The sequence below is a fragment of the Pelmatolapia mariae genome, linkage group LG18 (assembly GCF_036321145.2).
Source record: "Pelmatolapia mariae isolate MD_Pm_ZW linkage group LG18, Pm_UMD_F_2, whole genome shotgun sequence".
NCBI classification, from domain to species: domain Eukaryota; kingdom Metazoa; phylum Chordata; class Actinopteri; order Cichliformes; family Cichlidae; genus Pelmatolapia; species Pelmatolapia mariae.
Window position 1 is genome coordinate 22,501,433 of NC_086243.1, and position 27,085 is coordinate 22,528,517.

The window sequence follows — 27,085 nt, forward strand, 5'->3', positions numbered from 1 at the left end:
CAGATTAGAAACATAAGAACATTTACACATTTTCTGCTTCATTAAATCAGTATCAGTATATAATATTTAATGTTACAGCTGGGCTTCATTCAGTGAGTGTAGTAAGGTATGCTTTATTCCTAAGACAGAGAAGCTATATACATACAACAACAAAAAAAAATCTGTAATCACGTGGCACCTCCAGCCATTTTTAAATCAATACTTAGAAACTTGTAAAATAAACTATTCCCAACTAGGTTATGTATTCAGCATAGGCTACCACATTTTAGGGGGGTGTTCATACCCTTTACTCAAAGTTCAGTGCTGAGCTAAGTTGTTGTTTTTCCTCATTTAAAAAAAGAGTAGCAGATTTTTTTCCATTTCTGGTCTAGCACAGTTTAGCAAAGAAAACCATGTAAATAAGTAAAATATTACAATATTCCTACATTACCGACCTCTAGAAGTTTAGACGGAGAAAACAGTCAGTGCCACAATGTCGATATGAAGTGAAACTAAATTCTCCCGAGACATTATGCCTACCAGGACTGTTTCATCTGATACCCTGTCTCTGAACTTATCATGCAGGGAATGATTGCATTCCTTGCATGTTGCAACAAGCAATACAGCGCTATCTGGGTCATTTTCTTTATTTAAACAGAACCAACCTTGATGACAAAAAATAATAGCAATGGCCTGTTTTTCCTAAAATGAAACCATTATGAACACAAACAACAAACATTGTAGCTTTACTGCATGTTGAATTAGTGGCTATGTGGCGTGAGGTAAGCAACGCATTTTGAGGAAGCCAGCACATTTCTGGGTGATGAATTTAAATACCACAGAAATGCTGCTTCTACAGAAACACCATCAGACATGCACTTCCATGTTTTACAACGTCATCGGGTGAGACCATTACACTCTAAATTTAATCTGTGTGCTTTTGAAATGTTACGCTGTGTTCTGTGAAAGTCAGTTCTTTTTGTCTGTTCTAAATAAAGAAGTTTTCTTTTCAGTTGCTATGCAGTTTAGTAAGAATTTTCTCTTCTTTTTTTTGCATATTTAAGTGTTTTTTCCCCATGACATTTATGAATATATAAAAGAAATGAAGAAAATAATGAACTGTTAAGCTTAATGTTCCTTTCAAAATTAATTTAATGTTGAACTAAAATAACTTCCAACTACCATGTGTTGAGAAATGAAGGTTGAAAAGTGGAGAATGTAAAGAGAGCAATTTTTTTAGTTGACTACCCTCACAACCACTATAGATCCAGGGAGGGAACAAGATAAGACTTAGCTGATTAAAGGAAGATAGTCAAGACAGGCAAAAAATCAACTGTAGGCTTTCTTGTTGCCTGTCCCGTTCGGCACTGTAGCAATCAGAATTATTTTCTGAAGACCAACAAAAAAGCCCAGTGGATTTATTTTTCCAAGTGGATTGTTATGGCTTTGTCATACTGGTCCACTTGATTGATCTTTATTATTGTTATTTATTTATTTAAACTTTAGAGTTATTACAAATGGAACAGACATGACTGGGGGATAGGAAAGGGAAAGATATAGACAAGAGAAGTTCAAGAAAACAAGAAGGAAAGGAAAACAGAGGTAAGAGGGACACTGAGAAAAGATACTAAAAATCTGCTGGATCACCTACTGGAACAGGGGGAAGGAAAACAAGCAAAAACAGAACAACAGAGTAGGGAGACCACAGCAACAACCTAGATAAGTATAAGTAACAGTAAATAATCAATATTGAATGTTACTGAGCAGCATTTAAGTCTGTGAGCACCGTGTATACACCTATGTGCACACCTGTGTGCACATAGGTGTATACGCAGACACAAACATGCATTCCCACCCTCATGCACACATATACAAATAGTCAGCATTCGCCCAATGTGGAGACAAACAAAAATGAACACTGTACACACACTCACACTCCCCAAACATACTCTATACCCCCAGGTACAGGTACCATCACCCCCAGAGGGGCAATCCACCTCCAGACCCAGGAGATGTTGCCCTTGGCCCTGTGGTGAAGACAAGCAGACCATCCCTGGTCCTGCAGCAGCAGGGAGACCCAGCATCCCAGACCATGACCAGGCTGCTGACTCCTCCTCCTGCTAGTTGCTCAACAGTCCTGGATCTTCTGTGTTGTATTTTTCATTTCATTCAATGTTTCCACTTTGGGCAGTCCAAAGTTTGGACTGCAAGCATGCAGGCCAGTTCAGTAGGAAGGACTCATTGTGTGTTGTAATAGATGCAATACACATTTTAAAATAGTCAAAAGACATCATCTGGTTGTGAGCATGTTACTCTAAAACTAAAACATGATAACCTGCATTTATGGATGGCGTGATGAACTGTGTTCATAGACCATTGCAAAATATTGAAAAAAATATTGTCTCACACATCGAAATCATTGTTTTCAGGTATTCAAATCAATTCCACATTTCCACAAGTTCAAATCACTTCCACGGATGTGGAAAATCAAACATTCAATATATTTTATATCTTCTTTAGGTTTCTGAAAAAATATGGACTTATGAGATTTGTATATCATTACATTCTGATTTTATCTAAATATTCAACCTGTAATATCACAGAAATTTAGGCATTTTGTTTGTTCTAATATGTGGCATATTATTAGTGAAATAAGCGGTAATGAATCAGCATACTCAAATAAATGCATAACTCATACTAGTCCCACGAGTGGGTTGCTTTGTCCTTTTCTCAGTTGCACAATCTTGCGCCATCCAACGGGAAAGGTTGGAGCTGCGTGGATGACCTGGTGCATTCACTTGTTCCCCGTAATCGTGAAACTTCAATGCAGATTAAGATAAGATAAGATAGATCTGTAATGTCACTGTTACCAGAAACACAGTTTGGCATCTCTCCATTTGCAGGTGTAGGTTTTTGCATTCAACATTCTTTGGATAGAAGAGTGAGATAGACAGAGGATACTCAGGTTGTTATTAATGTGAATGTGGGTGCAGGTGAAAAAAGAGCAAACTCTCATAATGTCTTCTAACAGTTAGAAATTTGAGTGTATGATTGAGTTAAGATACATCCTGGCAGCATGTGTGATTTCTTTTGCTCTTTATATCTGCAAGATAATTATGATGTGAGACACTTTAGTCTTAATTTTGGTGCTTTTGGTTACCTTATAATACTCATGCATGCATGGATTTTTATGTATTTGTCAAACATTGTAATTGCAGAACTGTGCACTGTGCACATCACAGGTTAACACAGTCATGATATATATGTGTATATATATATATATATATATATATATATATATATATATACACACACACACACACACACACACACACACATATATATATATACACACACACACACACACACACACACACACACACACACACACACACACACATATATATATATATATAGTTAACACAGGAATGATATATAGTAGCCTAAGCCTAAGTTTTCTGTCAGTACCTTCAGCCAATGCAGTATACTGGTTGAGATGCACAGATTCTTTTTCAAATGTTTTTTTTGATTTATTCAAATAAAATTCAGACAAATAAAAAAGAAATTAAATTAAATCAATGAAATGACGTTGAAGATGCTGATCAATACGACAGTGCCTGAATGCAACGTTTCCTGCAGCGTTTGACTTTGTTGCAGACTGAACTGATGCACAGAAGGCTTGCTGATGATGAACAGCGATGGAGTTGGACATCAACATCACATGAGGATACATAAATATCTAACTTTGCTTCGTTTGCTTTTTCTTTTTTTTCTTTCTTTCTTTTCTCTTCAAAACACTGGACTGCATTTGTCTTTTTAAATCGATAACTGCCACCAGTGAAAGAGTGAAGAATCAGTTCGAGATAATTAATGAGTTTCTCTGCGCTCAGAAACTGGAGCCACAGGAAGGATGGCGACGACAAAGACGGTTTATCTCGTCAGATGTCTGGTTTTTGTTCTCCAGCTTGAAATCAGCTTCATGAGGCAAAAATCCGCCTACGGTGAGTCATAAAAACTTAATTGACACCAGCTACAAAAATCACAGGCCCACATCGTGAATTAAATGTTAATTATATTATTAATTTTATTTAGATAATTTTTAAATCACTTTTTCCTTTTTAACATTTATTTGTTGTCATTAGGCTATTAATGGGTTGGCTGTCATAAAGTGTAACCTTTATCTGGTGATACATTTTCTGAATATGCTTACAGTGTCCATATTTCTTACCATATAGTACTGACACCCCGATGGCCTTTCAGTTACTTCAGTACCAAATCACAAATTTAACCTCCTGCTTTGAAAGCAGTGATTTATTTATTTATTATTTTAAGACGGCAAACTAATGAAATGTTTAACCACGCTGTTTTGTTGCTGCTGCTTTGTGTAATAGAGTTCATGTCTGTAAGACAATCCAACACATCTTGCGTGGAAGCACCTATTGGCATTTGCTGTGGCGTGTTTTGAGCCCCGACAGTCACCGTGTGACAGATTCATGGACATATCACCCACTGATGTCTGGCCTCACACGCCAGGTCCTGGAGCTCCTGGTGTGAAGAATGTGAAGCATGCCTTCACTGTCCGCTGTGAAAGGAAAAGTTAGGACACTGTTGTCACTGGAAGGGAAGAGTGACCACATGTTTGCCACATGGCACCCACTGAGGAACTGTTTACATCCAGCCGGACATGTAAAAGAGCGAGTCTGCTTTCTGACGTTTTAGACATCGTGTTGTCCATATCTAATCTCTTTAATATCTAATAATCAAAGATTATTTTAATGCTGTTAAAATAATCTTTTAATCTGTTTAAGCCTTTTAGTTTGGGGTGTTTCAGTAAAGCTGATGCACTCTAATACAGCAGCCTCACAGCATACAGACTGTTTTTGGCAAGGTGTTGTTTTACAGGATGTGGTTTTTGCTACTGTTAAAAATGCTTAAATAAAATAGTAATATTTTGTTCTTGGAAATGTGCTCAATATGACATAATGCAATTCAGCAGACAAACCACACCCTCTGAAGTGACGTAAGAAAGCCAGAAGTTTCTGAAAGGGTTCATATAAGAAACTGATATTATAAACTTTGTGGATGTAAAGTTTATGACAGCACGTCGTGTTAAAATACAATTGATGTACTTAATTATTTAATGCCTACTGTGATACACAGGTTTTTGTGAGTTTTTCAGCATTGTCAGTCAATTTTTTTTTATTGTTGAAAACAATTAATACATTGCAGAAACACATTTTTTAGGAATACATTTGGCAAGAAATGACAGATGTAGAGAAGTTATACAAATTAATACTCATTTCATTTCTTTTTTAAAATTTGTTAGAAGGTTCAATCAGATCAGACTTTACAGAGTTAATTAGAAAAGCGAAATTGTAGTTAGAAAACAAAATTTTTCATTTTAAATTATGTGTTTGTTTGTTTACTGATTTGGAAAAAAAATCAGTACCTTAAAATGGAGAGAAGTAAGAGAAAAGCCTCAAGAGATCATATTTAAGAGGTACATTTAATATTTTCGATTTTATTTAAAAGTTTGTCAGTTTGGTATTTTTGTAAGCGCTCAAGTTACAGTAAGTTAGTGATCTGCTGAATATTATATTGTCAGATTTTGCTTTATCTACTACATCTGCTAAATCCACTAAATCTGTTCACTGGACTCTTCAGTGAAATGTTGTCTAAAGCCTTCAGTCAATAGATGTTTAATTAGATCTGTTATGATGTTTGATTAGAACCCCTTTGTCTTTTATAAGTATAGATTTTTAAGGTTTTTTTTATATCAGAATAAAAGAGAAAATTGCAACAACAAAAAAAACCCAAAACAACAACAACAACAAAAAGACAGGACTAAAAGCACTGGTTTATAATAAATTGATTTATGATAAGATACCTATGAAGCCCTATAAAATGCTTCATAAAACAAATGCATAATTTTTTTTATTTGGCTACATTGTTGTTGTCTCATTAAAAATTTTAATCTAATCAACCTATTTACTTTGCTCTCATCTGTTACTTCTTAGGAGTCTACCCTGCCAACATGCAGGAGCCATCTCCTCCAGAGCAGAGGTTATATATAATCTCTGTGAACCGCCAGCCCAGAGAACGGAGGTGGGCATCTAGGCCCAGGTCTGAGGCCCCTGACAGGACTGCAGATAAACGAGGCCACTACAGAAACCAACACCAGTCAGAGGAGTCAGATCCAAATGTAATGATGGAAGATGAGCCCAGTAATTCTACACAGATCGTAGTAAGGTTATTTTGCTGCAAAGACATTCAACAGCAGATAGAGTTAATGTAATATAAATATTACTGTATTACTGCTTTAGTGTTTAAAAAAGGGTACATGCAAAGATGTGATAAGAAAATATAATAACATATATAATAAATATCTGCTGTTGTAGGATATGGATCATGTCTACTACACATCTAAAATCTATGCTCCTGGAGATGCAGCTGGTAAAGAGCTGTGGGTCAACATCAGTAAAATGGAGGCAGATCAGCAGAAGGTCCGTGGCTTCCTGCCCAGCACTCACCGACAAGCTGAGGTAAGACATCAGTCTGTGAAGAAATAACTAAAGTAGGAACATTTCAAATTTGTGGTGAGTGAAGTGGTTTATTTTCCAGGTATGATGTCCAGACTGTCTTGTACACCTTTCATATTAGTTTTATAGTTTCATCTTCTTCCTAAATAAAGACAAAAAAAACAACAACTTTGTTTTACCTAATTTCCTGCTTTATGTTTCTGTGCTTCCAGAGAGTGAATCTTTCCTTTGACTTTCCTTTTTATGGCCATTTACTCAAAGAAATCACAGTTGCAACTGGAGGTGAGTTTTTAGCTACACTCAGTGTTGTTTCTGTGGAGGTTGTGAGCCCAAAGCTGCACGTGTCATGCAGTTTCAAAGGAAATCCCATCACCTTCTTCAACTCTAACAATAAACACACTTTTGTTAGTTGGAACTCCACCTACTTAATAAGTATATTAGTTTATTAAATGGTAATAAATAATTGTTACTTGCATATTTCTCTCTGACTTACAGAGGGAAATATTAAAAACAAAACTTTTTTTCTATATTTTTCTGTATTTGAAGTTTTATTGGGGCAGTATCAATGCCTGAGCTTTAGTGATTCAAGGTTCAAGGTTCAAGGTTCTTTATTTGTCACATGCATAGTTATACAAGTATAACACACAGTGAAATGTATCCTGACACGCTCCTCGACATGTGCAAAAAAAAAGGGGGGGGGGGGGGGGGGGGTAGAGGAAGAACATTATATATATATATATATATAGTATATACATTGGGTGAATGTGCAGTAGTAGCAGCAAGCGGGTGAATTCTGTACATTAATAAGAATAGACATCTGACTATTTTACAGAATAGACAATATAAACATATTTAAAGTTAAAGGGATTTGAAATGTACATTGTGCCTGGGTTTAGAGTGTCTGGAAGAGAGTCCTGTCTCAGTCAATTATAGATGATGTGAGAGGGTGGGTGTGTGTGTGTTTAGGGCCCGGATGGCTTGAGGATAGAAGCTCCTCTTGAGTCTCTCTGTCCTTGCCCGGATGATGCGGAACCTTCTACCAGATTGCAGAAGTTGGAACAGTTTGTTGCCAGGATGGGACGGGTCCTTCAGTATCTGCGCTGCTCTAGTCCGGCATCTCCTGGTGTAGGTGTCCTGAAGCGGGGGGAGAGCAATCCTGCAGCAGCGTTCTGCTGTACGGATCACTCTCTGGAGAGCTTTTTGGTCCTTCACACAGCTGTTCCCAAACCACGATGTGATGTTCTGTGTGAGGATGCTCTCCACAGCGCCTGTATAGAAAATCCTGAGGATCTTTGGAGAGACCCTGAACTTCCTCAGTTGTCTTAGGCGGTACAGGCACTGCCTAGCCTTTTTGGTCTGGACCTGAATATGGGCAGACCATGTCAGGTCTGAGGAGATGTGGACACCAAGATACTTAAAGGACTGCACCCTCTCCACTGGAGCTCCATTAATGATAATGGGCTTGTAGTCTCTGTGCTGACTCCTTCTGAAGTCCACCACCAGCTCCTTGGTCTTGCCGACGTTCAGCTGGAGGTGGTTGTCCTGGCACCATGATGCCAGATTCTTCACTTCGTCCATGTAGGCCGCCTCATCGCTGTTGGAGATGGCACCCAACACCACTGTGTCGTCAGCAAACTTCACAATGGTGTTGGAGCCGTGGGTGGCCACACAGTCTGAAGTGTAGAGGGAGTAGAGCAGTGGCGAGAGGACACACCCCTGTGGTGCTCCTGTGTTGATGGTGATGCTGTTAGAGACGCATCTACCAACCCTCACCACCTGAGTTCTGCCAGTGAGGAAGTCCAACACCCACGCACACAGACGGCTGTTGAGTCCCAGATCCCTGAGCTTTGTGAACAGTCTGCTGGGCACTATTGTGTTAAACGCTGAACTGTAATCAACAAACAGGATTCTCACATAGTTACCCTGTTTCTTGTCCACGTGGCTGAGGGTGGTGTGCAGGACGTGGGCGATGGCGTCCTCAGTGGATCTGTTGGGTCGGATAATAGTGTTTATGTGTTAGTCCCTGTAGAGAAATTACTCCTTTGCATTTAACCCATTCACCCAGTGAAGCAGTGGGCAGCCACCAATGCAGCGCCCGGGGAGCAGTGTGTAGGGACGGTACCTTGCTCAGGGGTACCTCAGGGTAGCCGTTCAGTAGAGTCGAACCCCCGACCTTCCGATCATGGGGCAACCACTCTACCTCCTGAGCTATCCCTGACCTTTATTTTAGATTCAAAGATCTGACCGTTGCATTGATAGGAACAAAGTACATAAGTTAAATTAATGACTGTGTCTACAAGCAATTTACATGACAGCTGTCAGTGTCAACTGATTATAATGTATAATAAGTTACTGATGCTAACAGCTGCACATCTTTTCCTACCAGGTTTTATTTACACTGGAGACATAATCCATCGGATGCTCACAGCCACTCAGTACGTCGCTCCTCTGATGGCGAATTTCGACCCGAGCCTGTCGAAAAACTCATCTGTGTTTTACTTTGATAACGGTAGGAACTGTTGATTTTATTTATTTACTAGACTAAATATTTTTACTGAATAGACGCCCTAACATGTGCTGCATACGGTTGGCAGGGAACATGCAAACATGCGTACAAAACATTACAGTATTGTGTGTCCATGTCCATCCATTAGGCACAGCATTGGTGGTTCAGTGGAACCGCCTTCACCTCCAGGACAACATCAGCGTGGGAGCTTTCACCTTCCAGGCCGTTCTGCACAGTGACGGGCGGATTGTTTTTGCCTACAAAGAGGTGGCTTTTCTTCTCTCTTTTGTGTCCATCTTATAAAACAAAGTAAATTTATTCATGCAGTTTTTACCTCATAGATTCCTATTAGCATCAGCGACATCAGCTCTGAGAATCATCCTGTCAAAGTGGGCTTGTCCGATGCATTTATGGTGCTTCATGAGCTAGAGCAGATTCCCAGTAAGTTGAAAATTTGTCCTGTTAAAATTTCATCAAAATACTTTCTTTAATTATTAGCAGCTTATATGTGACATCTTTACTTTCTATCCGACATGCGTCAGATGTTCGTCGGAGAACCATCTATGAGTATCACAAAGTCGACATTCCAGTGTCCAAAATCTCCCGTTTAATAGCTGTGGAGATGCTTCCTCTCCCTAGTAAGTTATTCCTATTTTTAATACCATTTGAACCAGTCAGTATTCAAAGAATGTATAATCTTTGTGCTACAGGGTATTCTACTATTATGCTGTTTTATCTGCAGAAGGCAAAACAGTTTCCTCCTCCTCACTCTCTCTATGTTTGTCTGTCTTCTCAGCGTGTCTGCAGTTCTCCAGCTGTGGCCCATGTGTCACTTCTCAGATTGGCTTTAACTGCAGCTGGTGCAGTAAGCTACAAAGGTAACGTGGAAAAGCAGTCAAAGAGATCTTACCAGTGACTTTACCACTATTTTAGGAATAGAAAATGTTTCATGGTCTAATGTGGATCCATTAAAATTAGAAATAATTTTTAGTTGAAGGCAGTTACAGTACGATTTGTTTTCAGTGTGAAACTGAGGCATTTCTCACTTTGGATAAATATGAAAATATAATAACTGCATTATCTCTATTTTTAATAATAATGAATTTGAAGTATTTTGTACATGCAGCCTATTCAACCTCACAGTTTATCCACGAGAGTTTTTTGTTGTTGCTCAAAGTTTGCTCAGTTCAGCTCTCAGTTAGTTGCGGTTGCGCGTGCAGGGATACGCTCACTCACTCACGCTCAGTAAACTTGATTCATAGGCGGTGCTTCCTGAGACTGTCTCATATCCTGTCACTGTGAGTAAACAGAGCAGGCTCGCAGAGTCATTCGCATGTCATTCACATACAGGACAGTCAACAGGAAGCCTGCGGGATAGTCAGCAACCCCAACTACCCGAATCTGGCCTAGCGACCTTAAGAGATGAATATACAAAGTTCACTGCAGTTAGCAGGAATACGCAGTTGAATCTCCTGTCAAGCACTGAAGAGTCTAATAAACTTATCTTTTAAATAAATAATTATAATACATTTAGTGATTTGTGACAATGAAAAGGTTTTTAAGCATCACTAATGGTGGTTTAAATATTTTGTGATTATTGTCCACATCTCCAATAAATCATTTTAATTTTAATTAAAAAATAAAGCATCAGCTGCCAGCACATGGTGGATAACTTAAATCTGCTTTTGGAAACATTCATCTCCACGAATAAAGCGGGTTGTGCTCTCACAGAGTGAAAATGTAACAGCAGTCATTTCATTCTTTCTCAGATGTTCCAGTGGTTTTGATCGTAAACGGCAGGACTGGGTTGACCTAGGCTGTCCAGAGGAGGTTCTTCTGCTTTTCTACATAAAGATTGACCACATTAGAGCTTAGCACCATTAGCGTGAGTCTGAACACACTTTTGTTTCCCAGAGGCAGAATCTGCGATGTCCCCGGATGACGGAAGTCACAAATGCCACATCACATCACCTGAGACACCGCACCCCTCCAGTTACTGTGTCTGCAGGGCAGCAGAGGACATCTGGCATGACCTCCACCTCCGAGACTCCCACTTTCACCATTCCCTCAACACACAGCAGCATCAGCAGAGAAACAAAATCACATCCACAGCGTCCCACCAACAAATCTGCAGATGGTAAACTCACAAAGCTTTTTTATCTGCTTTAATAGTACTCATAGTTTGTTGTGACTGATTGTCTGATCACACTCCTCATGCACATGTTTTCACTTGACTCTAATCAGAGAAACAATAAGAATGCAAAAACCGGTTTTGAAATATAATTGAAATAATTTCTTTGCCTTGATTACACTTTTATTTTGTTTGCCTTATAAACAAATGTCAGTTTTCTACTAACATAGAGGAGCGTGGATGCCTTTAATGGAATCCTTTTGATTGTTAACATTAAAATAAATCATCTTGAATGTTGAATCATCTGAGATCACTCTGTCGCTGTTTGTGCAGACTCCAGCTCTGCAGCGCAGTCATCATTACAACCCCATGAATGAATGTTTGTTGTTGTTGCACAGTATCCATGCTTGGTGTGTTGTGGAACATCTGACAGGGTGGGGGTCAAGTGGCCAGCTATTTCCCAGCCCCCTGTTAGCTCATAGCTGAGCATATACAGCGCCATGTTAAATACTGCATGATGTCCTCAGTGTGCTGAAGGATGGCGTGATATACGTTCATCACTCTGGCAGAGTGAGAAGGATTCAATATCCGACTCAATCCAAAAAATTTTTGTTGATTATCACTTTTTTCTTTCTTCTGCAGACTACGTTTTAAGTCAAGTCCACTGAAGTGAAAGCTTAGGAAAAGAAAATTAAGTTTACAGATTGCTCAGAAACCGCCACTTGTGAAATTTAACCAAAATATTTTTTAAAGTCATGTCACAACATGTCATGTACTGTGTGCATTTAAAAGTCTTTGTTTTTTCTTTTCTAGATGGTGCAGAGACTGCTTTTCACATCAGTGATGCACGTAAGTCACTCACAGTCGAATGAAAGTGCCTCGTGCAGTTCTATTGGACCTGAAACGGTCTCTGCTTTCCAGCTCCTTAGTACAAAGTGTGTGACGTTAAACTGCACCCATGTGAGAATAGTGCACGTAATTCCCTTAACAAATTCACATCCAACGAGTGTGTGTGTGTGTGTGTGTGTGTGTGTGTGTGTGTGTGTGTGTGTGTGTGTGAGAGAGTGTGTGTGTGTTCAGTCTTGCTTCCTCTGCGCTCTACCCAAGCAGTACCTCCGCCTTAGTCAAACACAGTGTTTCCCCATAGTGAGAATGTGTCTGAGGCAGGCCTCCTATTGTGTTTCATGTGAAAAAGCGCCAATTCACACAATGTCACAACTTAATGAACGTGATATTGTTCAAAGTTGGTGAGATTTTTTATGTCGAGAAAAATGAAAAGTTAATGTGACTGCAGCAGCATTTACATTTAAGTCCATGAGCTGAATCTGACCATTCTCTGTGTACAGCAGGAGAGAGGGAGAACACAGACACCTATGAGGCATCGCCGATGCGTCTGCTGGTGGGAGTCCTCGTAGTGATGGTCCTGCTGGCAGCAGCCATCCTTACATACATCTACATGTATAACCACCCCACGTCCAGCGCCAGCCTCTTCTTCATGGAGGTGCGTCAACCTAAAATCAGCCAAGGTTTCCATAATAGACTTCCCTGAAAAAACGGCACTAGTAGTACGGCTTAATTTATTTTAACCTACACTTGCCAACATTATATTTATGCAAAATCCCGAGTTCCTAGATCCTTTTAATTCCCCCCTCTTTAAAATTAAACTCGAAATACAGTGAATTTTAATAAATTATCAGAAGCAAACCTAACACAGTAAACATTTGGTTAGATTTAATTTGGAGGAAACTACTCACATTTACTATGAAAACTAATTACTCAAACTTCCCTTTAAAACATTATTTTAAATTAATGTACAGAAATTGCTCGACATTTGCAGACGTTACTCATCAGTTATTTCAGTGTGTTTGGGGAAGTGAATCAGCACCAATGAGTCACCTTGTTTTTACTTCCTATTGAACCTACAAGTACATTACTGAGTATGTTTTACACTCATGTACAAAAACATGCAATCATATTCCAAACAGTGTAATTATATAAAATTAAATAATACATATCTTTTGTTTGAATAGATTCTGTCTCAAAACAGTAGTGTTGAAAGGGCTAAGTGGCACTGAGCGATGTTTATTCGGCTTCGGTGACACAATTAAAATATTAAACTGAAGGCTTGAATACTTTTTTTTCTCATCTGAAGGAAGAAAACGGATGTTGTGATTTGGTGCCATATAAACAAAATTGAACTGAATTGAAATGAACTGTTTTAGCAACGTGGAAATATTTCCCATTGAGAAAAATACTTGAAGTGAACTTTAACTTTTTATTGTATGGCTCTTATTTTACTCGACATTTGTTGTGAGAGCTCAGCCAAAAATTCTTCCATCAGTTATTATGATATTCAGTGAAATATGGACTACACATGGACTTTACGTACGTTAAATAAATCTAAATAGAAGTCAGTCTGATAAAAAAACAGGCTCTGTGTTTAAACAGAAATGAACACTTCTAAAGTGGAGCATTATGTTTGCTTTAGGTGAAATGTGATGAATGTTTATGTGATCTTCATGAGTGTTTGTTGTTGGACCGTAATGACTGCAGGAAATGGGGGTATAATAGAATGAGCACTATTTTTAATAGTTTTTTTTCCTTTAACTGTCTGCTAATTGTGCCCCCCCTCCACCAACCCCACAGCGACGCCCAACCCACTGGCCAATCCTAAAGTTCAGGCGAGGCTCAGGTCGTCCTTCCTACGCTGAGGTGGAAGCTCCCGGTCAGGACCGAGACAGCATCGTGGTCATCGATCCCAAAAAGTGTTTTGTGATTTCCGACAGACGAGAGAGCGAACAGAAAGAAGGATTCGTCATTCCTGATCAGAGGGAGCGCTTCCTAAGTTCAGAGAGCTCCTGACCAAAACTACAAATCCCACCATCCTTTGGGAAAGATCTGGTTCTCGATGGACGTCTTCTTCCTTTTTCAGATGCTACAGTTTATTTGTATTTAGCTGTTGCACTTCACTTTAAGGACAACAGCTGAGTACACAGAAACACAAAAACACCAAACCTCTATGAGGAAAGTGTTACGATTATGTTTATGCACCAGTTTTACCTCCTGTTTGTATCCGTTAGGCCAGCCACAGCACTTTTATGAAGCATGAAGGACAAAATAATGAGTTTACTCTGCTCAGGTCATCCGCTCATTTTTACCACAGCTCCACAGAGAGCGCGAGGTGATGCTGCTGCATGGTTTAAACCACCTCTCAAAGACGGCTTTATTTTCCACAGCTGTCCTTCCCACACCTTCACAAAGAGGAATGTCATATTTGAGTGTCATTTCCTCATCTCAAAATTACAGACTAAATTCCTCACCGTTACACCCACATCCACCTGAGGTGGAAAACAGGATGCACAGTGTTTTCAGCCCTGTGTAACATTTGCACACTGCAGCAACTTTGGCTTATTTCTCTTTATTTTCTATATTTAAAAGGCAGAAAACAACATCTACTGATTGCTTTGCAGATATGTACACTTCAACATACACACTTAAATAAAATACAGGTATACATTGTAAGTTGTTTAAATTTATATTAACTGTAGACATAAAGCAGTATCACAACATTTCTCTAACATGCTATAACTGCTCCTGTGTAAATGTAATCACTGTATTTTCTATATAATGTACAGTGTAAATTGCAGGTTTTATCCAGTAACAGCAGTGAAATGAAGACTGAAACATTTTCTAAATAAAACATTAAGACTTTTTTACACCTGATATTTAATAATTTCAGATTGCTGTTTCATTGTTTGGGGAATTAAAAAGTAAATGATTGATTTTTTTTAACAGTGATCAGTGCTGATAGAAATCTGCTGGATGTATCTGATAGAATGATGCAAATCAACTATTTCCTGCATTATTTGTACATCTCATATTACACATACCGTACTAAAGTCTTATGGTATATGATTTGAGGTGTGAGTAGTTTAAAATTAAATTAAGGCAAATGGTGTCTAGATGGATTGTTTAAGACTGTCCTGTAGGCTGCAGTGTAGCAAGGTCAAGGCACTGATGTGTTGGAGGTACTACAGACGTTCTTGTCCGGTGATTTATTTGTCTTTGTACTCTAAAACAGAATGAAAGAAAATGAGGAGAAAGACACATTAATCTGTAACCCAGGTACTGCTATAAAAGAGCAACTGCATAGACAAAAAGGCCTGTTTTACAAAAAATATTTTGAATAGAAAAATACACATTAAAAGACCTTCAGGTGTACCTAACCCGAACCCCTAATCCCTAACCCCCCTCCCCATTTGATTCAGTGTCACTGACACAAACTGAGTAGCAATTCTTGCTTCACCTATGCTTTTCCTGGCATGACACGTAATGAATTGCAAAACTTATATAATGTATAATTAATACATATTATTTAGTATGCAATGAATGTAAAGTCTATGATGCCCCAAAACAAGTGGAAATCCTGCTACAACCACTAATATTTTGCAGTATCCAAGCAAGAAACCATCTGCACAGCTATGCTCCTGGGGGAGGGTCAAATATCAAATTCATGAAGATAAAATATGTCCTATACTGGACATAAATTTGAATATTGTCTAAAAGCAGCTGCATGATGCAGTGAAATAAAAAGAATATGATTTGGAAAACAGGGAAGATGAAAAGTTACAAAATAAATAGATCTCAACTCCTAGAAAATACTCTACGTAAATGCTGTAATTTTGCATTTAGCTGATATTGGGTCAATAAAAACTAACAAGTCACATATTACATCATAAATATAAGTTCATTATGAATAACTAAAACACTTCATGTGTTTGTTTTTTTTTACATAAACCATATGAAGTGAAATAAAGTATTTCAAACTCTACTGTTTGAAGTAGGACAGTGTTTCTCCACCTTTCACTGGGGGTGCAGGTAATCGCCTTCTCATCTGTCTCGAGGAGTCGAGGGTGACGGGCTGCAGGGAGATGCATGTGAGAAATAGTTTTGTGTGCACGTGCAAAGTTTGACTTCCTATTCTGATGGACTCACTGCAGTGTGTTAGTGTAAACAGATACTGTACCATAACTGGAATAGTCCTGCTCTTGATCAAGCGTGACTGTGTGTCCACATTGAGACCAGCATTCTTCAGAGCAGCGATCCTTGCTGAGATGTCACAGATCTACAGCAGACACAGAGAAAGGATTAAAACGATTTTGTTTTTTTAACAAACAAAATATTTGAATTGTTTTTCATTTTAATCTGTTGGTGTAATTTTTATGTTTTTACAGCCAAATCCTTTTTTAAAGGAAATACCATCCAAATATCTGTCCATCCAAATCTCTCGTTCTATTTACATATTTTACTAGAAATCCAACCACGACCTACCTGCAGTTCAGATTGTTGTACCTTGGCAGCTGCTGCTGCCACCTGCTCCTCCAGGAAGGACAGCTCCATGTCAGACGTGGAGCTGCAGATTCCCCGGGCACACTCCTCCAGGTCACTCAGCTCAGCCTCCAGACTGTACACTGATCCTGCTGCCACGTACACCTGCAGCACATTTTAAAAATCAAGTTTAAGTGCCGTTACCTCATTTGAACATGTTTTTGAATCCTGCGGATGTTTGAACTTTATTTCTCTAAAACTACTAAAATTGCACAAAACAGGAAATAGCAGCTTGCAGTGATGGAACAAAGATAAGTGAAATAAGCACTTATTTTGGAGATTTTGTTGCATCTTAACACATTTTTGCAGACAATTTTGTTTAATACTCATCTTCACAATAATGTCATTAAGCCATATTTGCTCATTTATGTGCTCATTTATAACTATAATTATAACTGCAATAATGAAAAACAAATTTCATTATTTCCACATTATTCTATTATTGAACAGTTAGATAATCATAAAGGTTTTTGGTTATAAACTTTAACAGGATGTTAAAAATAATTTAAACAACATGTTAAAAAAAAGTTGGCTAAAATTATTTATATCCTGGGTAATGTTAGATATATATTAGATTACAAGGCAATGCGAATATTATATTTTTCATTATTTCTACCCTATCTGAGTTATTGTGTTGAAGTATGAGGGAATACATATGTGACTAATATGAAACCATTATACTTATTACAGAAGAGAGCGCTTCGAATTATGCATAATGTTAAATATAGAGAACACACTAATAGTTTGTTTATAAAATCGAAATTATTAAAACTAGAAGATATAGTGAAATTACAGACATTAATTATTATGTTTAGGGCAAAAAATAAAACACTACCTCTTAAGTTACAAGGTTTATTTCTATTGTGTTCAGAAAATGGGGACAGCAGAAGGAAGTTTTATTTTAAGCATCGGTTTGCTCGAACCACACAAAGGCAAATGTGTCCAACAGTCATAGGCATAAGAAACTGGAATTCTCTCCATGATCATCTTAAGGGTTGTACAAATGTTTCTCAATTTAAAATCTGCTATAAGAATAAAATGATAAACCAATATGAAGAAGCTGAAAATAACAGAAATTGTAGAAAGAATTATCCTTTTAGTTTGATATTTAGTGGTATTGCTCATTGTTGAGTATATTGTTCTGTTTGTTTTGTTTTGTTTTGTTTTGTTTTGTTTTGTTTTGTTTTGTTTTGTGCAGAATATTGTCAGAGTGTAATTTTGGTTGCCTACTTGTATTATCACAGATAGGGGGCAGGTGTCAATAAGAATTTATTCTTCTTCCTGCTCCTTTTCATGCATGGAAACATGAAAGGAAGGTTGTGTATAGGAAATGAATTACTGCTTGTACCATGTATGAAACAAAATAAAAAAAAACAAAAAACAAAAAAAACAATGCATGATGGAATAACAGCTACAATAACCACAATTTTTATGTGTTAATTACTTGATGGACTCAACTGAAAATTATTAAAAATAATGATTTTAATAAATTATCTCAACAGCAAGTGAAAATCTAGTGAATAAAGTGAAACTATTAAAACAAGCTGTCACGTCACTGAGTTATTGAGAGAGAAATTGAAGCAGAGTAAATGTAAGGGAAAAACGAAGCAGCCAAAGTAACTTATTATTCAATTGGCTTTGTTTCTTTTTAATGTTTGTTGAAAGATTAATGGTAATATTTAATTATACTTAGCGGATCCTTTCAAAGCCTAAATTAAAATGCTGCATCTTCAAAACAAGAGCTAACCGTGCTACATGTGATGTAGAATATCTTTAAACTGAACTCACGTTTTCCTCCAGTCTGGAGAACTGCTGGTCCAGTTTTTTGGGGTCAGTGTTGGGGGGCAGGGAGGTGGATGGGGGTCGGGTGTTTTCTCCTCCCTCCACACCCTGCAGCAGGTCTTCAGTGGCGTTCAGCACCTTCAGCATCTCAGTAGTGATGCTGCGCAGGGACACGGCCGAGTATCTCTACAGCACACAAACAGAGACGGGTGTTGCTCTAAATACTGACACCTCCTGGCAGTGTGATTAAATATACCTTTATTTTCATTTAAATTAGAAAAATAAGTAAGAGTGCAACAGAACAACTGTTCATACCCAGGTGACCAAAATATAGGAATTCAGTGTGAAGAATTTTAAAGCTTGCAGTTTGAATTTCCTCCACATCCTGTTTTTTTTTTTGTTTTTTTTTAGGTCACACTGGGATATTAACGCTCTTACGTTAGCCTGGACTCAGATTAATGAAATGCAGCGCCACTCCACTTACTGCTCTAAATAAAGTTCAAAATAAAAACATCCAGATGCATGAATGAATTAAAATGAATTTCAGGAGGAGGGACTTCAGTCACAGTGGACGGTAATCAGCTATAAAAGCTAGTAAATCATTAATATTATGGATTTTCTTTTTTGGAGGGTTACGTTGATGACATTGTTGAAAAATAAGTTATGCATGACAAACATGGAAAAATATTAAAAAACAAAAACTAATCTGAGTACCCGTCTTCAATGAAAACAAAGTTCATTCTCACCTGCTCCAACAGAGTGGACATAAACTCTATTGTTTTGTAAAGCTCCATGTCTCTACCCTACAGTTCACACAGCGCAGGAGGAAACGAAGCACACAGAGGAGAAAGAAGCATCAGACAGAAGTTAGTTGCATTCAAACCAAATGATTTTTAGGGAGTTTGCACTGGACTTTAAAGTGATATACTGCAAGTAAAGGAGACACAGGAGAACCTAAACTCATAGAGAGCTCTACTGGGGTGTCGGCTCTTACAGCTCTATCATAAACTCTGCATTTCGCATTGTCAGTATTGTTTTATTATGTTATTATAATCTAGTCCAATACAGCATGAAGCACTATAAGCTGTAATAACACAAATCAAGACCTCTTCTGGCAATGTAATCAAACTCTTAAAGGGGGCAAAGTTTGTAAATGAAATTTTAGCACAGGCCTGTTGGACTGAATATAAACACTTGAGCTCAAATGAACGGAAAACTTTCAGGAAGTGAGAGGAAAACAGTGATGAAGCAGGAAGTTATGTAAAGCAGGTTTACACAAATGTTTGTTTTCTTTACGACAGACAGAAAATGGAATAAAGGTTTGGCCAGCCAGGACCCTCTGGCAAATAAAACACACCATGCAGACTTGTTAGCACGATTATACATTCTTTGGAGGGTCTTTAATAAATCTGGTTATTGGGACAGACTATGTCTGATGCAGGATTATGAGTAATCCTGTCGCACTGATAGAAATAATGAATCCTGTGTTTTATTTCGTATGAACTGACCTTTTCATTTGTAACTAGTGAAATGTGCATGTGTGTGTTTGTTTTTTCTAAGGTGCATAGGCTCATTTTACCCAGCAGACTGTTAGTAGGAAATAAGTGTCAGAAAAAAGCTTCTGAAATGGTCTCACAGCTTGAGTGCTTACATTCGGAATCTCCTCTGCTGACAGTAAACCCTCGGGCAGAGACAAAGTGCTGCTTTCTTCCATCATGTCTGCACTTTTGTCTTTGACTTCCTTCATGTCTGTCTTCTCCATGTTTGCAGTATCTCCCCATGTCTCCAATGCTTGCCGCTCTGCTGCCAGACTTCCTCTTCCATCCTCTTTTTCCTCCTTGTCCTCTTCTGTTCTTACACACATCAGGTTAGCTTCACTTGTCTCAAATATCTTGGTAAATGTCAAAGCTGCAGGTTTTTCTTTAACCAAACTTTTTTCACTTTCTTTCTGCTCATTTACATCTCTGCCTGCCTTGTCTGCACTCTCCAGTTTTGCAGAAATATCTCCTTCAGTTTCCTCACTTCTATTTTCTTCGGGATGTTTTCTCACCTCTGACTCAGACCTCTGGTGGCCTCTTGGACTTTGAGACTCCTTTGAAAGATGTCCCATCTCCTCTGAAGCGTCTGTGCTTTGTCCAACCTTTTCTCCTTTCTCTCCTCCTCGATCACTGCTTTCAAATGTCTCTTCATCCTTTAGCTCTTTGTTTCTTCCTCCGACATTATCCGTTATTGGTTCTACGTCCATGTCGCCCAGAGTCATTAACAACATGCTGCTGATTATTCTGTCAAATTCTTCATCGCTGTCCTCTAAAGATTGCCTCTTTTTCTCGCTTTCTTTGCTTTCTTTCTGAAACTTGTCTTCTCTGTCTTGGTCGGGCCACTTTGCCTCGAGCCAATTCTTTTGCTGTAAGTCGCTTCCCTGTACTTCCACCCCTGTTTTTAAGTTAATCTCTTGTCTTTTCTCTGAGTCGTTTTCACTCTCATTTCCTTTGAAAACTTCTACTTTTTCAGCGCCTAAGTGCCCCTTGGCTATTGTTTCATCCACTGTTACCCTCTCCACTGTGCAATCTTTATTTTCCGCTCTCTCATTTTCCTCATGCTGGACAGCCTCGACTTGTATCTGATTGTAAAAAGCATCCTCATGCATTACTTTTCCATCCCTGCCCTCTCTCATTGTTGTCTCAGTATCAGCCATTAACTCAAACATGTTCACGTCCAGGTCTCCAATGGACTCTGTCCTCTCCCTATCTGCTCTCTCCCAAAGCTCTTCCATCTCAATGCTGTTCTCAGTTTCTCCTTGTTTCATCTCCTCCTCCATTTCTCCCTCATTCTCTCCAATTCTATCCAGCTCATCCTCAGTGGAAGAAAACTGAGAAGCCCTCACTAAACTGACCAAATCGCGTAGCTGTGCTGCTTCCTCTGCTGGCAGTTTCCACAGAGACTCTTCGTCCATCGTCTCGTCTCCTTCTCTGCTCACTCTGTCCAACTCGTCCTCTGTAGATGAAAACTCGGAGGCACTGACTTGATTAACTAATCTACACACTTTCATCACCAGCTCCTCCTCGTCCTCTTCCTCTCCCTTTTCCTTTTCTTCGATACCAATTTTGTCCAGCTCGTCCTCTGTGGATGAGAACTGTGAAGCTCTGACTTGTTTTTCCAACTGACATATTTTGTAAGTCAGTCCTTTTGGCTTTTTCTCGTCTTGCTCTTTATCTTCCTCCTCCATATCTTCATCTTTCTCTTTTTCCCACTCTCCTTCACTTCTGTCGAGGTTATCTTCAGTAGACGAAAAGTATGAGAGTCTGGACTGTGCAACAAGCCTGTAAAATCTGTATTTCATCTCTTCATCCATTTCTTTCTCTTCCTCATCCTCCATTCTCCTTTCATCCAAATCAATCTCCATTTTCCACAGCCTCTCATCTTCCTCCTCTACATCCGTACTTTCTTGAGTCCTTTTCTTCGTCTGTCCATCATCTCCGTCTTCATCAAGCTTTTCATTTCTTGTGGTCGAGTCAGAAACTCGTGCTGCTTGCTGCTGCAGACTTAACTGAAGCTCCTCGTCCACTGGATTGTATTTATTTACAGTGATGTTACCCTCAGAGTCAAACGGTTCAGGGGTCGTGGCTTCAGACGTCAAAGTGTCAGAGGTCACATCATCAGAAGGATGTGGTGGGACGTTGTCATTTTGATTTAAATCCTGCAAACAGAAAGAGTGTTTGACTTAGAAAATATAAATTTATTATATTTGCCATTGCTATTATTTGTGAAGTGGGTTTGTTGTCTTGAAAAACAGAGACTTGACTGATTGATTTATCAGTTAGCTGAGTAATCATCTCATTTCTTTATCATCATAGCTCCATGCAAACAACTGCAGAAATTAGACAAGTTTCAGAGCAAAAGCTGTCAGCTTTGCATGTTTAAAGGTCCTTGAATGACTCAGCTGGATAGTCCAGTGTCCTTTCATCTGTATTTATTTCTTACCGACACAGGAGAAGAAGCCACCGTTTCTTTTTTACTCTTTCTCCTCTTCCGTGACTTCCTCATTTTTGTCACCTTCGTCTCTCCCTGATTCCCTCCTGCTCCCTCCAGGTTAAAGTTCACATCGATGATGTTGGTCCTGTGGGATGACGAAGGTCTCCTGATCTCTGCCGGCACCTTCCGCTTTAAGAGAGCCATGAGAGGTTTTTTAGGCTTCCAGTTCCCCTCAGAGTCTGAAAACAGACCATCTTGGCTGCCTCGCTCGCCCGTTAGTGGCGATGGGATGCTGTCGCCGGCGTCAGGCAGGTGAAAGTTAGAGTCCGTCATCTTCCTGTGGATCTCCTTGAGGACGGCACCCCAGGAGCTGTCAGGCTCTGGTCTGCTTTCGTTGTCTGAGCCCAGACCTTCGTAGGCTGACACCACTCCGGACTCCCTCTCCAAGGCGCTGTAGACCAGGCTCTTCCTTTTAGTGAGTAGGCTGGGACGAGACAGCTGGGCGCTCTGCAGGGCAATCCAGTTCCCATCGGGGCTCTTCAGCACTGCGGACACACCGACGCATACAAGTATTTACACAGACATGCACATACACACACAAGGACGCAGATATCACGCAGAGAAGCAGAGAGCAGTGTGCCAAACGAGGCATATAATGATGCAACAAAAACACCCACGCAAGTATTACCTGACACACCTTTAACTAGAACTGAGAGCGTGACATCACAGCTCGCAGTTCCCCAACAAGGCAGAGAAAATTTGGATATGAAGCCAGTTTATATGAAAACTTTGAAAAGAGATAAAGTATGAAAAAAAGCATTAAATGCTGATGCAAATGTGGACCGTTTTCCTTAAAATTGTGAGACTGTAGCATTGTTTACCTTTCACTTAAATCATGTTGTTCCAGTTACAGGAGCATGCATGTTGTATATATCATATGTAAATAAACCTGTTCCAACTTTTTATGGCAATACATTCAATCATTATCACCTACAGCTAACATTGTTAATAAAGTTGGCTATATAGATAATTACATTTGGTATTAAAGTCAATAAATCTCAATAAATCAATTCAATCTACTGATAAAATAGTAGACTGAAAAGATAATTAATGTAAAAGGAATATTAAAATATCAAGTTTTCTCATTAGTTCCTCTGTTTCTCAGCAGAGCTCCTCAGGAATCATTCTGCTTTTATCAAGTAAAATGTCTCAGTCTAATGGTTCAGGGTCCTATAAAGACATGTTGGGTAAGGATTTGGACTAACCCTGACTCATCACTTATGTGCAGGATTTTATTTGAAGTTAGAAATATGAAAACTAGGTTTTAATATACAACAAATCATTTGTAAAAATACATCCATAAGCAGGCTGAGGAGGCTGAAAAAGTAACTGTGTCTAAATTTTAAGACAATTATGGAGGTTTCTGTGACGATCAGTGTGAGGAGAAAAATCTACATAAAATAATCCAATTTACAACTGTGAGTTTAACATGCTTGTTGAGTTTTTGAGGATCTTACCAGCGTTATCCAGCCGGTCTACACTCTTCCAAGCTGACCCAGCTCCTTCCTTCTGTAATGTCTGCGGGGAGTCTTCTATAAGGCCCGGAAGGTCGTTGTCCAACAGTGAGAAAGCAGATTGTGACCTCTGGGGAAAAAGATAAAAGTTATTGCAAAATTAGCAAAAAATAGTTAGGTGATATTTGAATTGATCTTTTATTTCTGTAAACTGATGATAAAATAAAGGTTCCTTGTTGAATAGTTCAACCAGCAGAGGTCAGCATGTGGAAACAGAAATGATCATGTTGTCCTTTGTTTCAGTGAAAGAAGAACTGATGACTTACTGTTCAGCTGCTTCTAATGTGCGTGTGAAGAAGAACCTAAAGGTCTCAGCAACATTTATCATATGAAGAACAACCTTTTTACTTGACTAGCTCATTTTGGCCCATGGCCTTCATCAGGGTCATCACAAAACAGACTCTAAGTACCAAATATTCTTTTTAAAAAAAAACACTGCCTGGGTGGTACCAACAAAAGAGATTTTTAAATGTAACTTGCTCTTCATACTACATGTGCTCCTGGAGCTTTAACTTCTTCTAAGCAAACTGGTTTACTCATTAAGAATAAATACAAATACATTACTTGAGTTATTTCCCACCAATTATTCACAAAGGTAAAGTTATTGGATCACAAAACGTGTTTCTGATTTATGTATTTTTACCCAGAGGCTTGGTTGATGTTTCTGTGAGCTGGACGCTTGATCAGAGGGGGACTGATGTTGATGATGAAGGTCAGGGTTGCGTTCAAGGGCCAAGTCGTGATCATATTCTGCTCTCATCTCAGCCAAAGTCTTTCTCCTACTAATGATCTTACATAAACAGAGACTAGGATTAGTGCTGCATACAGCTCAGTACTGTGCAGATGAAAAAAAATTAAATTAAATAATTAACTCCTTTCTAATACTGGAAGATTTGAAGAGGCCTTCACATGCTAAATTATTGTTCTTATGTTTTTTACTTTTTGCACAATTGTTTTGGCCAGTTCCTCAATGAGCTCTCCTCTGTGCTCCCGCAGATAGCGTGCTTCATTCTGCTTCTCCTGTTGTAAACACAAATAAAAAAGCAATTCATCGCTGCAAACAAACACTCTAAGCTGATTACTCCTCTGAATATACACTACATATACATGTTTGCTGTGCTACATCCAAAAGCTTTAGCATACTTTGAGAGATTAGTAAGAAATAAATCTTTTCTAACATAACTGTGTTTTTAAAGACGCAGCAGCATCAGAAATCTAAGTTAGAAAGGTCAAGTGATGAATTAAACCATGCACTGCACAAAATAATTCCCCCTATATGAAAAAGTATAACATTTTAAAGGCTAGCATGTTACTGGGGTTTCTTGTGAATGAGCAAATCGTTTTCAGTTGAGTTAAAAAAGGTATGCAGATATTAGATGAACTTTGTTTAAGAAAATACTTTCAACCTGCATTCTTTGAAAAGACCAACAGGGGGCGCTGACTATGGTTGAAACAAAGAAATTTAGGAAAAATATCCCTTCAGCTATGACCTCTTTAACGACCCAACCTCATGGCTTTATGGTCGTACATACTGGGTTCAAGGCTTACTGAATACAATTTTTTAAATTATGATTCAAGTTAGAAAAGAAAAGAATGCGGTTTCATGGCAGTCCCTCCTTGTGATTGACAAGTTATAACCATACAAGGGTCACTCAGCCAAAACACATCAGCAAAAGCATTCAGCTCGAGGATTCACATCAAGACCTGACTAAACCCTCGGGTTATTTCATGGAGCGGCCACATTTTACATACAGTCAGCTATGAGCAAAGATAGCAATCGCCCTGCCATTGTCTTATACTGTAGTATTAAACCATCTGGGTTTTGGACTGAAGCATAATCCTGATGGTTTAACTTAATCTGACTGAAAGAAAATAAAAAAACAGAATAGTCAGATTAAAAAGAAACTTCATGTAAGGTCTCTAGAGGCTATTTATCAAAGTGCAGATTGAGGATAATCTCCAACATAATGTAGCATTTCCAGTAGAAGACTGTATGGGTGGATAAAGGTTCGAACAATAAGCAACTATTTGTATGAGAGGAAAAACATGAATAACCTGATTGGAAGTGTCAAATTCAGCCTTGGAAATGGCCTCGTCTATGGCCTCCTCTGCCACCCGCCTGGCCACAGTGAGCGTCTCCGCCATGCTGTGCTCTAAATGCGAAAATAACAATCACGTGTTTTGTTGTTATTTGAAGGACTTTTGGATCAAACAATTGTTTACTCTGCAAAATTTTATGAAGAAGGAGCAGTTTTCAGTTCAGTTCACTTTTAAAGACATGCATCTGTCTTCATTCAGTCCCAGTTTCTGCAGACTGAGACATGACCACCAGCCCAAAGCAGCTTTTCATTCATGTTTGCCGTCACTCATCCTGTTAGCGCAGTGAACTAGGCACATGATGACAAATGAGAGCAAGGCAGGACACAGAAGAGGACAGACTGACATAGTTGTTTGAGATGCAACTGGGAACCTGCGCCAAAAGATTACAGCTAAGATCATAAAACTACTCAATTCTTCTGCTATAAAGCATTACATGAAAGTCAGCATGGGAACAAATATGGATTCATGTGGAGTCATGAGAGGATTATTTTTGACCTGGATATTGGGAAATATCTTTTTCTTGTTGAAATTCACTTTAACAAGAAATGGATCACCAATCAGGAGAAAAAGGCCAAATGTTCGAGTAGCCAAATCTGCTGTATGGCAAATAGATGGTGAGCATTTCACTGACCGATTTAGGTAAAAGATGGAAAAGCTCTCACATTTGACTGCAAATACTCTCATATTGGTGAAGGTTCTCAAATATTTGCTGTCTGGGTCTGTCTGCACCAATGAGACCAACCCAGTTGCAATGGGTGTCTTTGCAATACAGGACTCAATCTGTTTGCCAACGAGTTGTATTCTTATAGTATATAAACACAAAGTTGCCAAGCGCCGTTTTGCCATTAAATTTCTGGATTTCTGGCCTGGCTGGAACTTCATTATTATCATGGAGCTAAATGAATAAAACATGTAGCACCATAAAACCTCTGTTTAAGCTATTAAATTCACTCCATAAGAGATTAAATCAAGAAACATAAAATGAATAGGCCTAAAACTGATGCTCCAGGAAGGGCTAAAAAAATAAGTCAACATTGCAATACAATACATATTGTTTTTTTGCAGAGTAACACAAGATGATCATCTAAACTGTGTTAAGTTAACAAAATCCACC

General features: G+C 38.7%; 2 protein-coding genes across 3 annotated transcripts in view; one reads left to right on the forward strand and one right to left on the reverse strand.

Annotated features, from left to right (window-relative positions):
* The first annotated feature begins 3,889 nt into the window (after window positions 1–3,889).
* On the forward strand, window positions 3,890–14,432 carry LOC134616148 (plexin domain-containing protein 2-like). The gene is made up of 14 exons (XM_065469523.1): window positions 3,890–3,980; window positions 5,997–6,223; window positions 6,378–6,521; window positions 6,731–6,800; window positions 8,905–9,027; window positions 9,173–9,312; window positions 9,366–9,465; window positions 9,567–9,662; window positions 9,821–9,902; window positions 10,794–10,854; window positions 10,939–11,161; window positions 11,969–12,004; window positions 12,505–12,656; window positions 13,802–14,432. The coding sequence occupies exons 1-14, from the start codon at window positions 3,890–3,892 to the stop codon at window positions 14,015–14,017; spliced, it is 1,761 nt and encodes a 586-aa protein (XP_065325595.1). The 3' UTR covers window positions 14,018–14,432.
* A 153-nt stretch (window positions 14,433–14,585) lies between these two features.
* The window catches only part of myripa (myosin VIIA and Rab interacting protein a), a 29,573-nt gene continuing 17,073 nt past the window's right edge, over window positions 14,586–27,085 (reverse strand). Inside the window, exons 6-17 of one of the 2 annotated variants that reach the window (XM_063461304.1) lie at window positions 25,927–26,024; window positions 24,811–24,891; window positions 24,515–24,661; window positions 23,815–23,941; window positions 22,307–22,842; window positions 19,977–22,022; window positions 19,072–19,128; window positions 18,332–18,511; window positions 16,487–16,648; window positions 16,182–16,280; window positions 16,016–16,076; window positions 14,586–15,227 (exon numbers count right to left, since the gene is read on the reverse strand). In XM_063461304.1, coding sequence (XP_063317374.1) covers window positions 15,211–15,227; window positions 16,016–16,076; window positions 16,182–16,280; window positions 16,487–16,648; window positions 18,332–18,511; window positions 19,072–19,128; window positions 19,977–22,022; window positions 22,307–22,842; window positions 23,815–23,941; window positions 24,515–24,661; window positions 24,811–24,891; window positions 25,927–26,024 — 3,611 coding nt within the window. In that variant the 3' untranslated portion in view covers window positions 14,586–15,210. The remainder of the gene's footprint in view (window positions 15,228–16,015; window positions 16,077–16,181; window positions 16,281–16,486; window positions 16,649–18,331; window positions 18,512–19,071; window positions 19,129–19,976; window positions 22,023–22,306; window positions 22,843–23,814; window positions 23,942–24,514; window positions 24,662–24,810; window positions 24,892–25,926; window positions 26,025–27,085) is intronic. The other variant, XM_063461305.1, reaches the window with a different exon arrangement.

Bases quoted from the DNA above. Each gene is read 5' to 3' on its own strand.
- LOC134616148 (XM_065469523.1), top strand. From the start codon at position 3,890: ATGGCGACGACAAAGACGGTTTATCTCGTCAGATGTCTGGTTTTTGTT. The intron at 9,028-9,172 runs GTAGGAACTGTT...TCCATCCATTAG, and splicing joins TGTGTTTTACTTTGATAACG to GCACAGCATTGGTGGTTCAG. The intron at 9,313-9,365 runs GTGTCCATCTTA...TTTACCTCATAG, and splicing joins TGGCTTTTCTTCTCTCTTTT to ATTCCTATTAGCATCAGCGA.